Genomic DNA, 15567 nt, shown 5'->3' with positions numbered 1-15567 from the left:
AAGAAAGCTTCAGATATATTCAGGTAACTCCTCCATTAGACAAGAATCCTTACTTGTGTAAGTGTGAGCAGTTCAGTAAAGGGAGTAGTACACTGGCAGTTAAAGAGGATTTCCCAGCCTGGCTGCCTGCTGAGATTAGGGTTGCTGAAGAATACCTGAAACAAGCATGAGGAATCGCCTCCCAAAAAGAGCTGTCTGCAAAACAAATCTCTCTACAGCGGTGTGAATGCAGCATGCTTCATATTTATTCTTTTTAGTTAATATTAAAGCACATCAGCTTGCTTGCCTCGTGCATGTTTGCTGCTGCATTGTACCTGCGTGAAGTTGGATATCTTTCCTGCCCAGGGGCAATAAATGCTAGCGATAATCACAGGATTTCTGTTACACCTGTGCCTTTTCCAAATGTCTCAGACCGGAATAACCAATGGGATCTACGTTACATGTCCTAAGCATGCAAAAGACAGACAAAGGTAAAATAACAAAGAACAGCACATTTTGCCTTTGGTTTCTGCTTGAAGGTGAGCTCTCTGAGGGGGGGCTCTTCTCTAGGGCTGGTCTTACTTGCTAGTGAAAGAGAAGCTGCCTAACAGATTCTGGTGTAACAGTTTGCTTTCAAGAGCTGGAGCTTTATGCAAAATACAAAGATACTTGCAGTTATATTGTAAGAGTTTAGTGTTGAGTGACTATACCATACAGATTTTTTTTCTGATAATCCCAATTTTTTCCTGCACAGTCCATTGTCTGAAAACCATCTTTTGGGATGCCTAAAATATCCCAATGTTTCATTTCATCGATCAAAATGTTCTGCTCTATTTTTACTCAGTACAGAATCCTGGTGGTGAAGCTTCCTGCTATAATGCTATATATGCTCACTCTCTTCACATAATGAGCATGTGTTTTGAAGCAGTTGCTTTTCAAGGTCAATGCTTTTTCAGACAACTGTACTGCAATATGAGTCATAGGAGTTAATGACATACACCAGTCGGTGTAAAACCACTTGCTTTTGGGTAAGCAGCAATTGAAAATGAGCAGGGTTCTCAGCCCCTTTTTTTGCCCCCTCTGTCTGGTCACTATAGGCATAAAGAGGAAATGATGGTACAGAATTTCGCTTCTCTCCTCTCTGCTCATCTGCTGTAGGGAGCAGTTTTCTCATCCAGGTTCACTGGGCCAAAGAAAAGAATTTACACGAGTGTATTCTTACTCTGAAGAATAAGTTCACCTTTAAAAATACAGCGTCTCCATTTTGGAATAGACTTCAGAACAGCAAAGCCTTAGCCAGACATTGAAAAAAACTTAAAGGACAATGTAGAGTAACCACATGGGGACTTCCTTATGATCTGACACTGGTTCCTCAGCAGGCAACGTAGTTGCTGGGTTGGTAATTTTGTACTGGTGCTGTGGGTTGGGGTATGTTTGCAGATGTGGATGCACAGTGGCTCCGTTGGGGAAGGGCTCGGAAGATTCTCAGTCCTGTTCACATGACTTTCAGAGTACAGGCAGGATACTTGGGGTGCGTGCTTTCTTCCAACTTTTCTAACAAATTAAGTAAAAATTATTTAGTGAATAATTTGGTAGGTGTTTTGTCTGTTAAGTCAGTCTCCTGAGTTCACTGAATCTGTAAAGCTGTCAGTAGTCTTTACTCTCAGGCTTTCTCCTTGGTGCTTTAAGGGACTAATACAAGATTGCCTTGCTGCTGTTACGCAGTGGTACCAAATACAGGGACACGACAGAAACAGGAATCCTGAGCAATCCAGTATATTTCAAATATGTGTTACAAATCCAATAATTATATTAAACTAGATATTTTTTCCTGTAGCATTGTAATTTTCGCATTAAATCTATGTTGTTGTGCACCTGAATGTGTTTCCTGGATCTAAATGTAAGTTTCAAAAATCTAAATTAGGAAAATTTCCCCAATCCTCTCTGCCTAGAAATCTTTCTTCTAAGCCCATTCTCTTACTCAACAATTGCACTGTATTACAGCATTTAAACACTGCATGCATTTCTGTTTAGAACCATGTAGCGTTTCAAGCTTGAGGTGGTTTTGTGTAGAAATTGAGGAATTGATGAAACCACCTATCAGAGTAAAGGTACTCATCAATAAGGAGGATGACTCCCGTGATTCCTACTCCTGTTATGTGTTTCACATTTGCTTGGAAAAAAGCGTCAGCTTGGCACGTAGTAGCAGCTGAATCACCAGCTGATAGCATAGCATTTAAAGCCAGAATTAGAAGCCAAAGATAACTATAGCAGACAGCTAAGTGTTGCTACATTGCAGTTACTCCAAGAAAAGCTGCTGGTGTTTGTCATCCAGAACCCTTAGAACTGTGGCTTTCCTTTAGGTTTTTCATCTGGACAATGGCACGATTTCATTTTTGGTTTTGTACATCTTAAGACTGAAAAAGGACTATTAAATCACCCACTATGATTTTCTGTGTGTTAGTTGCCATTAGATGTCATCTGTTCTCTGGGGTCCAGGCCCAGTAACGTACCTGACTAGTGTGTATCTCCCAGAAGAGCATGCAGTCCTGACTTGAAATGTCAAAGATGGGAAATCCACTTCTTTCACCAAGGAGTTTGTTCTGGCCGTTAATGATTCTCATTGTTAAAATCGGTGCCTTATTTCTAATATGACTTCTCTGGCTTCATCGTCCACCTACTTGTTCTTGTTCAGTCTTTGCCCTTTACTTTAAAGACCCTTCCAGTACTCTGTAATTTATTCCTGGATAAGTACTTGTGCGCCGCAATCAGGGAAACTAAATGTTGGGGCTGGTTTGGCTGTGTTTTTTAACATACTGAAGAGCTTGAAATCTGTCTATTTTAATATAGGCTCTTCTTTCTCCCTCTGAAATTATTTCTTGAACACTTTCCTGCACCATTTCCAATTTTCAAGCTATTTAAAGGGCACTAGAACTGCATTCAGTTATGTCTCACCAATGTCCTACATAAACAATCTCTTTACCCCATATCAGTACTTTACATACGTAGTTTACTATGTATACTTAAAGTAACATGTTATTTATCAGCTGTAGTTAATTCAGCTGTGCAGACAAGTTAAAAGGTGGAGATTCCGTCTTCAGGCAAGTCACCTGCTCCACTTTCGGGTCATCTTCTTTTGCCACCACTGTCTCACCCACGCATAACAAACTAACTGAAGTTTTTAAGTTAAAATGGGTAACAGTAGATCCCCAGATTCCCCGGTGATAAATTTGGAACCGTGTCAGCAAAGGTCAGGAAGTTCGATTGAAATTGGTTCTCTCTGGTGAACTTTGCAACTCCTGGCTCTCCAGCAAGCAATGGATAAACTGGACCTGTGCTTTTATACCTCATCACCATTTGTATGTTCTCTCAGATATGATTTTCGTTTTTCTAAAAGACCTTGTGTGTGATATTTTGGTTTGAATATTAAATACTGGCTTAAAAAATAAACAACAAAAGACATGCATGCTTTCCTTTTCCCTAAGTAACTATTCACTGCCTTGAGCTAATCGTTCTACCCTAACACTGTGTTCCTCCTATCCCATTTAATGAGACTATTTATCTGGCATTTGTATAATAACCCTTGAACCAATGAATGCTAAAACATTAAGAATATTTTTGGTTTAATCAATAATTTGCATTCCTTGGCATAAGAGCTCGTTATTACACAGAATTTACATAGTATCAAAATAAAATCTCTCTTACAATACCTTATTTCATGTTTAGGAAAAGTCCTGAAAACCTTAACAGTCACTCAGAACAGCTCAAGGAGAAAGAAAAGCAAGGTTTTTTCAGGGCAATAAAAAAGAAAAAGAAGAAATCTCAAACTGTAAGTATACAGTATTTCTAAAAGAAAATGTGTTTATCAGTTTTGATTTATACTATTTCAATATGCTAGGCTAGCACAGTACTTTTGTATTATTTGTGATCATGCCCGCATGTATCTATTCTTTTCTTTTCTCTCTTCACTATATGAAAGTCAAATTCTTTCCCGATCAGGGTTTATTTTTCTGCCTTTTCAAATATTTCTTCACCTACTAGTCCTGTGCATCTTTGTTTTCATTCAGACCCTTTGAGAGCCCGTTTTGATGCAAGTTTTCAGCTAATGTTGCAGCAAATTCTTTTGCAGGATATGGTGATACCATGCCAAGAATAGCAAATGCATTATTGTGTGTACTCAGAGCTTGAATAATTTCAGACACCCATTAGGAGGACATCAAACTGTTATAAATGAGAATTATTTCCAGTCTTTTTCATGGCAGTGTATTGATAAGAGCCTCCATCTTCTTGCTGCACTCCATGGTGGGAATACGGATGATGTGTCTTAACCATTCTTAATGTTTTATGTTTTACTGGGGGAATGGAGTGTGGCTTTTGTTATTCAGTATAAGACTTTGATGTCTTTTATACATTTTTACAATTTCATCTAGTTTTTGGGAGGGAGGAAGAACTTTCTTTTATCAGAGAACAGTGGTATATTAACATTTCACAAAGTTTTATAATTAAAATCTCCGTAAGAACTGAAGCAACCTAAACATCATCTCATCTCATTCTTGAATTACAGTTCTGGAAACAGTAACATATTTACAATTCCATATACTTAAGGTTGCGTTGTTTCTGTAAGTGTAACTGCAGTTAGAGTTTTGAAGATTCTCAGAATGGAGTAAATCACACTCACTCCTGGCAAAGGGCAGTAACTAAATCAAAATATCTCCTGTCATTGAGTGAGGTGGCGTGACTCTGGGTGCTGGTGGAGGGCAGATCTGATAAAAACTGGGGGAGAGGAGCGATTATCAGGCTTTTTTTTTTTTTTTTTTTTTTTTTGTAGTTTCTTTGAACTGTATGGAACATGTGCATGTGTGTGTCAACTAGCACTCAAAAACACACCTTGCCTTCCGGCTGGGCAGGTTTTAAAGAAGTGACATCTACCTCTCCTTCTGAATTTGTTCATGCTGATTCCTGTACCCAGTTCAAATATGATCATTTGCATTACACAACTGAATAACATGCCTAGATTAGAACTCTGATATTCTTTGATATCAAAATGTCCATGAAAGGGTAGCATACTTAAGGCCATTGGTTCCAGTGATGCATCTTCCAAAAAAAACCAAAAAACAAAACAAAAAAGGTGTTAAATTTGCACTGTTGTAGTCTACTCTGATTCCAGCCATTCAGGCATGGTGGCAGGGAACACTTTAAAAGCCCAGCTGATAGATGGTGTATCAACTACTTCCAGATTAAACTGTGTGAAGGAAATATAGACTGGATTGTGTTGCATTTCAAAATCTGTCACTTTCTGAAACATCTAAATCACAAGTACTTTGATCTGTAGCTACCGAAAACGTCACTGATTACAAGACAAGATTTATACATAATCCTTACTCCTCTTTCTTCTCACTCTTAAGAAGAGGGATAGAGGGGGGGAGGGGGCAGAGAGGTTTTGCATAAGGGAAGATTATGTTAGCCAGTTAGAGCTAGTATCTCACAGGAAGATGAATAAATTAGTCAAATAAGATAGTGATGAAACTCTTGCATCCTCAGCTAGAAACTTGCTGACATCAACTTAATTTTTGGACCCCACCAGTGACTGAAAAATCTCTTTTCATTTCTACTTACAACTGTTTAACAGGATAGTATCTAAGGACAGACTGTACCCACCGATGTGTACAAGTGTCTGGTTCTGACACTGTTCTTTGTTCTTCTTTCTCTGTTAGTTGAGGACATCTACCTAACAAACATTGGGATGTTCATAAAGATCTTCCAGCACAAACAAAAATTTTTGCTTTCAGTTCAGCACCAAGTCTGACTTCAGCAGTAAAAGCTGCTAACAGCACTGTAATATTAGCTCTTCAGCTACATGAATAATGTTTTTTATTAATTCATATTAAAAATCTAACAGATAGCTTGTGACTACCCAAGTTTTTTTTCTGAGGCTTATAATTTTTGTCCTAGAAGTATGAAATTCCACTTACTTACTCTGACACAGACTTTCTGTGGCAAGTAAAAAACTATACCTGAGAACTGTCAGAACACTGAGAAGCACATCATAGCTAGCTACTATTTACTTCTGATATCCTTTGGCAGGTCTCATTTTGTTGGTGATCATCATAAGAGTCATAAAAGATATCTGAAATTGGATTGAAGATGTCTTATTAATGATGTCATTCTGAAAATATCTAACAGCCCAGAACTGATCCCAATTCCTGGAGAGTTGTTCCCCTTAATCATTCTCCCTAGAGTTCTCCAGGTGCAGTTCCTCATGGGATAATAATCGTTACTGCTTGCTATGGGAATTCTTTGCACAGTTGTTTTTGCAGAGCTGTTCTTATCCATTCTCCTTTCCATCTTGTTTGGAGCCTTTTAATAATCTAGTAAAAGGTTTTGAAGATTGCTAGAGTCATATATTTTTTCTGTCATCTGCGACCGAACAATTTGACATTGATGAGGGTTGTGCGTAGTGTAAATAGGCACTATCTTCAGAGGAGGCTGAGTTTTGCAGGTTTTGGCACATAACTGCAAGCTATGGGTCTGAAGAAATTATCTGCTTTGGAATAAACAGTTGCAGGTGAGCATATCTCCTAGCAGTGCTTAAATTCCTTTTTAATTTTTTGAACTTCAAACAGGAAATTCTTCTGACCATAAAGTTCCTAAACAAGCTATGCTAATTAGTGACTCTGTCCTTCATTAACTTGGATGGAATCTAGCAGCTGAGAAAGCTGTTTGAAAACCCTCGCTTTTGGTAGTGCACCCATCATTCTCTTTAGCTATATAATCATTATATTGTATTATAAATTTTCTTTCAGTAGGCAGAATAATGCTAGACACAGCATATGTGTCCTGTGCTTGTTTGTACCTAAGCAGGAGAGAAACAGTCCCATTCATAACTTTCATTCTTGATAGTTCTGTTTGTTGTTTGGGTATCCGTTGGTATGCTCTTTGGTTGTATTACAGAAATTAAAATAAAACAGCCAGTGCCCTTGTAGTTATACATGAAGTTGTTGAAGGCATATTTTTGTCAGAACTGAAATAATTCATATTGGAGCCCTAGCTTTTATCTCTTCTAGAAGTAGCTATCAACTGCTTGGTCTGGAACCGATTGCTGTTATTGTTAGTGTATCTTTGATATTTTATTTATGTAAAAATAAGAAATGTCATACTGCCTTAGGTCATTATCATAAGTGACAAATGATTGCCAAAATTATGGGCTTTAATCCAAAGCTCAGTAAAGACAACAAGACTTACCAGTTGTTTCCAAAAGGCTTTGAAACACACTCTGCATTCCTAATGAACACAGATATAAGAATAGGTGTACTGATCTCTTTTTACGTGCTTTACATTTATTGGGTTCCTTGAATTTGTTCCATATGCCTTCTTCATTCAATCACTATTGTATTTTCCCAAAGAAAATTATAGGATTGATGCTGTATATTGTCAGAATTTAAAAAAAAAAAAACAAAAAAGAATTAATATAGTAAGGACAGATCTCTTGAATTGAAATACTATGCATTTAGTTTTTGTATCTTATATTGCAGACAGACTCAACCAACGGAGAGAATCCAAGCATCAAGAAATCCCTCTTTCCTCTTTTTAATTCAAAGAATAATTTAAAGCATAGTTCTTCTTTGAAAAAGCTTCCTGTAGTCACTCTACCCATGGTATTAATTTTTAAGTACAGTAGCACTGTAAAATGCTCCAGTAAACTTGTTTTACTGACTACAGCAGCATGTGTTTTATTTTCATGGGATCACTTTCTCTTCATGCCAGTTAAGTATCTTGGGCCAGTTCAATAAATTTAAGTAAAATTGGCAGTTCTGTTGAAATAGATGGTGCCTAAAAAAATTTTTTTAGTATTTGATATACTGAAAATGTAACATATGGAGTTCCAGAGAGAATGAGCCCTGGGACTAAGACTAAAGGAGGAAAATAGCTGTGAAATTGTGTATGTTTAAAATTAAACCATCTCATTCTGTTTCAATCATAATTCAAAAAATAACCTGGTTTGTTTTGTAGCTGTATTGGAAATGCATTTTTTCTGCAAACTGCTCCTTTATATATGAATTTGATTAACCAAATATTAACAACAGATTATCTGAAAACTAAATTTTATGTCATGTGTCAGCTGTATTTTTGTTTGTCCTGATTGTTCGTGATAAAAGACAGCTTGCATTAAAAGTAGGTTAAATTTTAACTGTCCTTTTTTTGCTCAGAATTCTTGAAATGAGATATTAAAGTTTTAAATTATCCTACTGACATAAATTTTATTGGATTTTCAGCTTGTTGGGGGGGGGGAGGTTGGGGAGTTTCTTAATTTTTGCTTTAGTTTGGGATATTTGTGGGGGAGGAGAAAGATGAGGAAAGGAAAAGCTCTTGGTTTTGTGATGGCAAAATCAGCCAGACAGCAGTTTAGAGAGATTTTGATCTGCTTCACTCAAGAACAAATTTATAGAACTGATCCATGGTCTTAACTGCAGTATGCAATGTGTTTTAAATGAAGATGAGGCTCAACAATTTTTTGATTTTTTTTATTTTTTGAAGCCTTGTTTAACTGCTCTCTCTTACAGCAAATAACACTAACAGCATGCGAATGCTTTGAGGGCTAAGGGTATAGCAAATCTGCATGATCTCCACAGCCACTTGCTCTTACTATGGGGAAAATATTGAAAGGTCATTGCATTTCTGCTGCAGTAATGGGCTTTACTTGCATTCTGTATTTAACTGGGGGGAATGATTTACAGCTATTCCTAAGAATATATTAGGAAACCAGTATTTAATATTTTGTTGCAGATGCCTAGCAGTGATGGTCAGGATCTCTTGGCATTACAGAAAGCCATTCATTCTTCTAATCACCAGAGCAGCAGGCAGAAGGAGTGGCATCCTGAGAAGATGACAGAAATCCAGCCGCATGTAAGTGGCAGTATTAATTCCCTGTATTTTAACATCACTGACGTATCTTGACAGCTTTTTCTCTGGTGAATAGAAAAATGGCATTTGACATTATTTCCCAACTTCCCCATTCCCCACTCATTGAATCTGAAAAATCATGTGCCTGCAGTCCTGCATAATTCTTTGAAAATCTAGACATGGATGACAAGGAAAAGAAGAGAGACTAAATGTCGCTGTGTCAGTCTTTGAGCCTTTCGAAATATTGGTTATGATTTTGTATTAGAGGCAAGCAACGTTTCAGTGCATGTCTATGGTAGCTGAGCAGCGCTGTAGAAAAGCCCTCAGGTTAGCTCTGCAAGGAAAGGTGCATCCTGAGGGCATGCTGCGACCGGACAGTTTGATACCTGATGGGGTACCAAAGCATCGTGACCACGTTATGGTGCGGCTGTGCTTCAGCTCGCACAGACTGTGGTTTAAGCAGGCTAACGTTATAGCATATTACATAGCTCTGCACTAACACAACTTTATTTTCTCCAGTTCTAAAACCAGCTTGGGGAGCAGGGTTTGGGAGGCAGCTTCAGTGCCATGTTCTGTTGCCATCACAACAATGAAAGCTGAAGAACAGGGGGTTTTATGGCTACAGTGTTTGAAGAAGCAAGTTGCTCTGTGAGCTGTGAAATTTAATGAGGCTGGTTTCATACCACTTTGTGTAGTCGGGCTTCCCCAGGCTCTTGCTACCTGTGTCTCCATTTTCCTTCAACCTGCTCACCAGTTAAAGAAGCCGTGATGGACTAGAGCAGCTTATCACCCAGCTGCCAACAAACAACATACTTAACTGCCGAGTTCTGCCAGCTCTTATTTCAGTGCCGATGATTACTCAAGACTCTAACCCCCAACTGATGTTCACAAAATTTTTAGGAACTTTGTATTTCTGATACCTGTGCCTCATAAAATGTGGCAGAGGTTCTAAAGTTAATAGCAGGAGTTAGTGAGAGGTGGACAGCTAATGCAATTGTGTATGCCTCCATTTTCATAGGTTAAAATAATTGATGGGAACATTTTTTTTTTCCTGATGTAGAAAAGGTTCCATCTTTTCAGGTAGCTAATAGATTGAATCATAATGAGAAGACATTTACTCAGGTGTATAGTCATAGCTTGGAATGAAATATTCCAAATCAGTGCAAACTAAAAGTGAAGAAGTCCTGTGAAGTTCAAGATGTTGAGCTTAGGATATGACAGTTTTATTATAGGAAGTCTGATAGGATAGAGAGCAGAAGGTCACGTCCTCTCCGTGTCTTTCAGAGCCAGCCATTAAAATCTCTTCGAAAGTTCTTACACCTCTCCTCTTCAAATCATCCTGTCCCTGCTGAGCCTCGCTTCCAGCCCTTACCAAGTCAGCCAGCCAAAGCTTCTTTTTCTGAAGTGCGAATTCACCCCATGAGTCAAAGCTCCGGCAGCGGCAGCAGCAACGTGCGGCAAGAGCCTCAGCCGAAAAGCAGGCCAACGCTGCAGATACCAAGCCAGCTGGAACCTACCTGGCACGTCGCCCCAGTGAACAGGAGCGCGAGTGATGGGCCTCCCTACTCGGACCAGCTGCCTTCCAAGAGCGGACAGAACGGGCACACGTATAACCGAACAAACCGATCGCGAATGCCAAATCTGAATGATTTAAAAGAGACAGCCTTGTAATTGCACTCCAGAAAATAGGCCAGTTCAGGTGGAGATCAGCGTAGGGGAGTGGTGGTGGTTCTGGTGATGGTAAGACTGCATTTTCAGCTTTATAAAGGTGTGCAATATGTACATGTGGAGCTATGCTGTTTGGCACCACAGTGAGAGTCAGGGATTATACAGTAAAACAAGTTGAATTACGAATTACCAGTCATCAGAAATGTCGCTGGATGCCAGGCAGAGTGTGCCGGTCAGGGAGCAAAATGCATTGCCGTTTTCTCTCACTTACATTCCAGCTTAGTGCACATCTCTGTCTGAAAGCTGGGAGACTTCTGGTATGTATTGGCACTTATAAGGGTGAAAACATTCATGTCTAGACCTATGCCCTTACTACATTTTTTGCTGCCTAGTTAAAACAGTGGGGTTTATGTGATAAAAGTGTATCCCGGTTAAGGGTTTAAAGTTAAATTGTATGTCTTAAATTTGTTTTTTAAACTTCCATATTTGATAGGATTTGTAATATTTATTTATGATGACCTAATATCGTACTGTTATAATCATATCTTTTATGTTATAATGTAAAGTTATTTTGAGCTGTTTGAAACATTGTGAAGCAGTGCAACAGCTACAGTAGTTTCTATAAAAAACTAACAGTGACATTTATATATTGCATCAGGAGTATTTTATTCTATATATAAATATATATATAAATGGAAAATAACTGTCTGTTTTTTAAATATACTCATTTAAAAGAAAAGTATTGTTATGACACTATCTGCCATATTTTTATACATTTGTGATATAAAGTGTGGTATTATACTTCTAATAAAAGGAAGTTGAATGTGGATATAAACGTGACTGTAACAGTATGAATCTTGCTCAGCTATGAGAGCCCGGTATTATAGGCATTATTGGTAACAAACAAAAAACAACATTCAATTCCGAGCTTTATTATGGGCTATTTTGTTGGAAATATTGGCTAAATGTAAGAGACTGCAGAACTGTACAGTAATGTAAATGTGGTATGTTCTCCCCTGTGTCCTTAGCTTTCCTAGTAATATTAATGGGATTTCTGCATCTGCATCAAGAGCACAGAGCCCCAGTACCAAATTTTTGTTTCCTCTAGAGAGATAAAGTGCCCCATGACTACAAGCTAAAGCAGGTGCTCTTCCACTTAATAGCAGGGGTGAAAACCAAAGAATCATAGCATGAATTGCAAGTGAAATGCCAAACTTACGCATAGCATGGCACTGCAGATCATGGTATATAAGCTTTTATGCATATGTGTATTTTACATCTTGTTTAGCAATCTATTAACTAATAAGATAAACACTGTATTAAAATTAAAACTATTCTTGCACTTTTTATTCTATTTCAGGATGTATTTAAAGCTACAAACCTGATATTTGGATATTGAGGGAGAAGGTTGCCATGCAGCTTAATTTCTCCTTAGGTCTTACTATCTGAATGTTCCCGTACACAGTTCAGTTACCAGTCTCAGCAAAATACTAGATCTTGGGTTCCAGTCTCCTGTACAAGATTGTTAAAACTGCCTTTACGTTGGTGAATGTCGAGTGTAGCAGATACACAACCAGATTCCTCTGTTGCTACCAGTAAACTAACTCGAAGGTGAGCCAGTAGGAGCCAAAAGAGTTACGCCAGTCTAAAGTTTGTGCAATAAGAGGAGAGTCAGGCCTGTAGTGTCAGAACAATACAACCTTTCCTTTTTAAACGCGTTAGTTCAACTCTCTCATTACTCTGCAGCATAGTTTGTTTTCTAGATGCTGTCCTCATAAGACATTTGTACTTGCGAATACCTTGTCTTTTCCAAAAAGAGATTAACCTGAATGTAAATTCGATGATTTAGCCATATACGTAGTTAACAGAAGCAGCCAGACAGTAAGAGCTGAACTTCCTACTTGGATAACAATGCAAGCTGGACATGCTGTTCAGTACCTCTCGAGTCATACCAAAGTTCTAACAACGGCAAATTTGGCACCACTACTCTAAAAGTATTTGTCAGAAAGTATATTATGGAAGGATGTTGCATCAGGTTTGTCCAGGGCTAAAAGTAATTGTCAATTGCCTGCAAGAAATGTGCATGTGATTTTCTATAGAGATATATGATAGCCAGATATATATGATATATACTGTGTTGATATATCATATATATAGCATATATAAGTAGAGTAGACATGAAAGGGTCTTCAGTTTTTGATGAGTTCAGGGGGCATCCAGGAAAGACATTGTGATATTTACTAGTCATCACTGTCAGAGTTTAGCAGCATATTTTAGCAATGTCTTGTGGATTTACCAGTTGGTCTCAACTAGGTTAGTCCTGTTCTCTGCTTTGAAATGGGCTGATGCCACTGAAATCCCTCACGAAAGCAGTGTCTGAGAGTGGGGCTCTAAGCAGTACGATTTGAATGTCTCCGAGGGAGCGTTCAGACTGGACTCTTCTGTACTTTGTGGATATGTATCCTTTTGCCTCTGCAAGACTTCTAGCTTGCTGGTAAGAGCTTCATGCTGGGTATGATGATGCTGGGCTGTATGTGGCTGTTCTGATTTCTAGCAAGGGAAAATGTTTCCAAAGGGTTTTCTTTCTCAGTACCCATTAAGTTAAATCAGGGTAATCTCTGACTGTACATATAGCTGTTTAAAGTAGTTAGCAAAGCTTCAAGGGTGACCCAAGGAATGTTCACGTATTTGGTGGCCCATGTTTATTGAAAGTTGTTTCTACTTCATACTGCATTTTCTTCTCACATTCAACAAACCGTAGTAGATTTCAGTTGAAGACTAAATTGTGTTGAACGTATGTAGTATTTTCTTCCTTCTGTTGGAAAGAACTTCCAGCAGCTCGGCCAGCTGGTGCTGGGATAAATTGTGTATTTTTAACCTGGTCTAACTTCCCAATATTTAGAATATTGCTAATGTAGTTTTGCCAAGGCTTCCAAAGGAGTCTTATTATAGTGACTGAGATTTGCTGACTCAATAAAGGGGAAGAGAATTACAGAGCAAACGATTTTGTAAGTGTGAGCTTTCCTCTTCACTGGTCTGTGAGTCTTGTGCTACATGTTCTATAGAATTACTTAGTATAAAATATCGTAGTTAAACTGCATTTTATTGTTTGGCAATCTGTTTTACCTTATGGCGTCATTAATGATGTGAATAGAAAAGAAACTAAGTTTCAGAAATGAATTATAGTCATTTTGCAGAACTTAAGCTGCCTAAACTCGTCTGTATGTTTTTACTATAGTTCTTGAGCTGTTGTTAACTGAAAAAGAAGCACCTTAAGCTCAACTTAAATTGTATGTGTATTTATGCTGTCCTTTTAAACTGCCATGTAAATGTATTAACCCAAAACAACTTTTTTTTTTTTTTTTCAACTAACCTGACCACAGAGAATAGTCCCTTAGAGTTATTTAACGCTTTTTGCTCCATTTACCGCAGTCTAAGATTCATTGCTCCTCTGAGAGGTCACCAGCATGGAGCACTGGGCAGAGTTCTTGGCAGGAAGTCAGTGATCGCAGATTCGGTCCCTTCTTCCTAAAACATTCCCCATCCCACAGGGCTTGGGACTGACACCAAGATTTCATTTCTGATACCAAGTCAGACCCCCTAAATGTGTGGGTCCTGACACCACTCTATTTACAGATACTCACTCTTCTAGATCAATATTAAAGCAGGCTTCAAACTTTCAAACTTACGAGACACCCTCAGGTCGTCCTTAGGCTTGTCACCTTTCTCTCTGCTACACCAACTTGTTTCTGGGAGCAAAGCTGGAGTGGTTCTTCAAGAAGCAGTGTCCTGTGATAGGCTTTTGGCCATTCCTTGTCATTGCAGTTAGGTCTCTTAACAGATGAACCTTACTGGTATAAAAAGCTACATACCTACTTCCTTTCCTTTTTTTCTTCAAAAGCTGCTGTTGCTATTAGCTGAGTATTCTCCTGTGTTCACCCAGAAAAAGCTATGACTTCTTAACAATTAAGTGCTGCAGACCTCGCTTAGAGGAATGGGAACACAGATTGCATAGCTCTGAAAGCACTGTTGTGATATGTTTAGCTAAGGCAAAACCCAGACGCTTTTGAAGGGAGCCATGCTGTAGAAGTGTTTGGAGTATTTATTCACGTTTCAGTTTTTGTTGTCTTAAAGTGATTTGGTAGTGAGACATGCTTCAGAATTACCTGCATGTAATTAATTCTGTGTGTGTTGAACACTGTCAGAGTACAGCTGGGAGAATACTTGAATCCCAGTTACACAAAGAGTATGAAAAGGATAGCCATATATAATATACTGCAAATTGTGGGGTGGCAATGAATGTTTATTTTTTCCATTTCAACTAACATAGGAAATACATCTGTTAATGGGTTTATATCATAAACCATGCATACGGGCTGCTGTTCATGTAAGTAGGCCCACAATTCGAAATAGGATAGGAGTGTCACAGAAGATGACTGGAAAGGTGATGTGCCCTAGTTAACTGTTTTTAAAGGACCTTCAAATCAGGACACTATTTAAGAACAGGTGCCTTTCCCTACACAGCTCTCTCTAATGGTGTCATGACATTAACCATTCTTTAACTAGGTTTGTAATGAATGAGGAGAAAAGCCATTTAACTTCTGGCCATTATTAAAAAGGGAGCGATTTGAGTAAACCCTTCCTTTTAATATCACACAGCTTGGCAGTTCTAGGTGTTGGCTCCTTTTTCAAAGGGTCAAACAGTAGCAGTGCATCAATGCTCAGGCTCATCAGGCAAGTGAAGGCTTGTGCATATCACTTGGCTCAGATGTACTGAAACAAGATTTTTTTCATTCTGCAATCATGAAGCAAATTTCATGAAAATTGAGCAAAGCAAATTTTATAGGAGATCCTCTTTCAATTGGAAGACAAAAGCTGTGGTAGGTCATCTGTTCTCTCAGTGGACTGTCTTAACAGCTACTGCATGAGGTAGCATCGGTAAATCTGGTTGATTAGGTCTGAATTTTACTTATTCCAAATTCTGCTTGGATGGTTATTTGTTACCTTGTGTACAGCCAA

General features: G+C 38.4%; 1 protein-coding gene across 3 annotated transcripts in view; it reads left to right on the top strand.

Annotated features, from left to right (window-relative positions):
* Nucleotides 1-10551, top strand: part of CDKL5 (cyclin dependent kinase like 5) — a gene marked incomplete at both ends in the record, with an annotated part of 78539 nt that extends 67988 nt beyond the window's left edge. For 2 of the 3 annotated variants that reach the window (XM_082498735.1, XM_082498733.1), the window contains 4 exons: nucleotides 3706-3808; nucleotides 7512-7634; nucleotides 8764-8883; nucleotides 10165-10551. In XM_082498735.1, the coding sequence (XP_082354861.1) occupies nucleotides 3706-3808; nucleotides 7512-7634; nucleotides 8764-8883; nucleotides 10165-10551 (733 nt within the window). Of the gene's footprint in view, nucleotides 1-3705; nucleotides 3813-7511; nucleotides 7635-8763; nucleotides 8884-10164 lie in introns of all 3 variants that reach the window. The other variant, XM_082498734.1, reaches the window with a different exon arrangement.
* Nucleotides 10552-15567: the final 5016 nt, after the last annotated feature.

The sequence above is a fragment of the Vanellus vanellus genome, assembly GCF_965231255.1.
Source record: "Vanellus vanellus genome assembly, chromosome: 1".
NCBI lineage: Eukaryota > Metazoa > Chordata > Aves > Charadriiformes > Charadriidae > Vanellus > Vanellus vanellus.
Note: the sequence above shows the minus strand (reverse complement) of the source record. Positions and strands in the feature narration are given on the sequence as shown.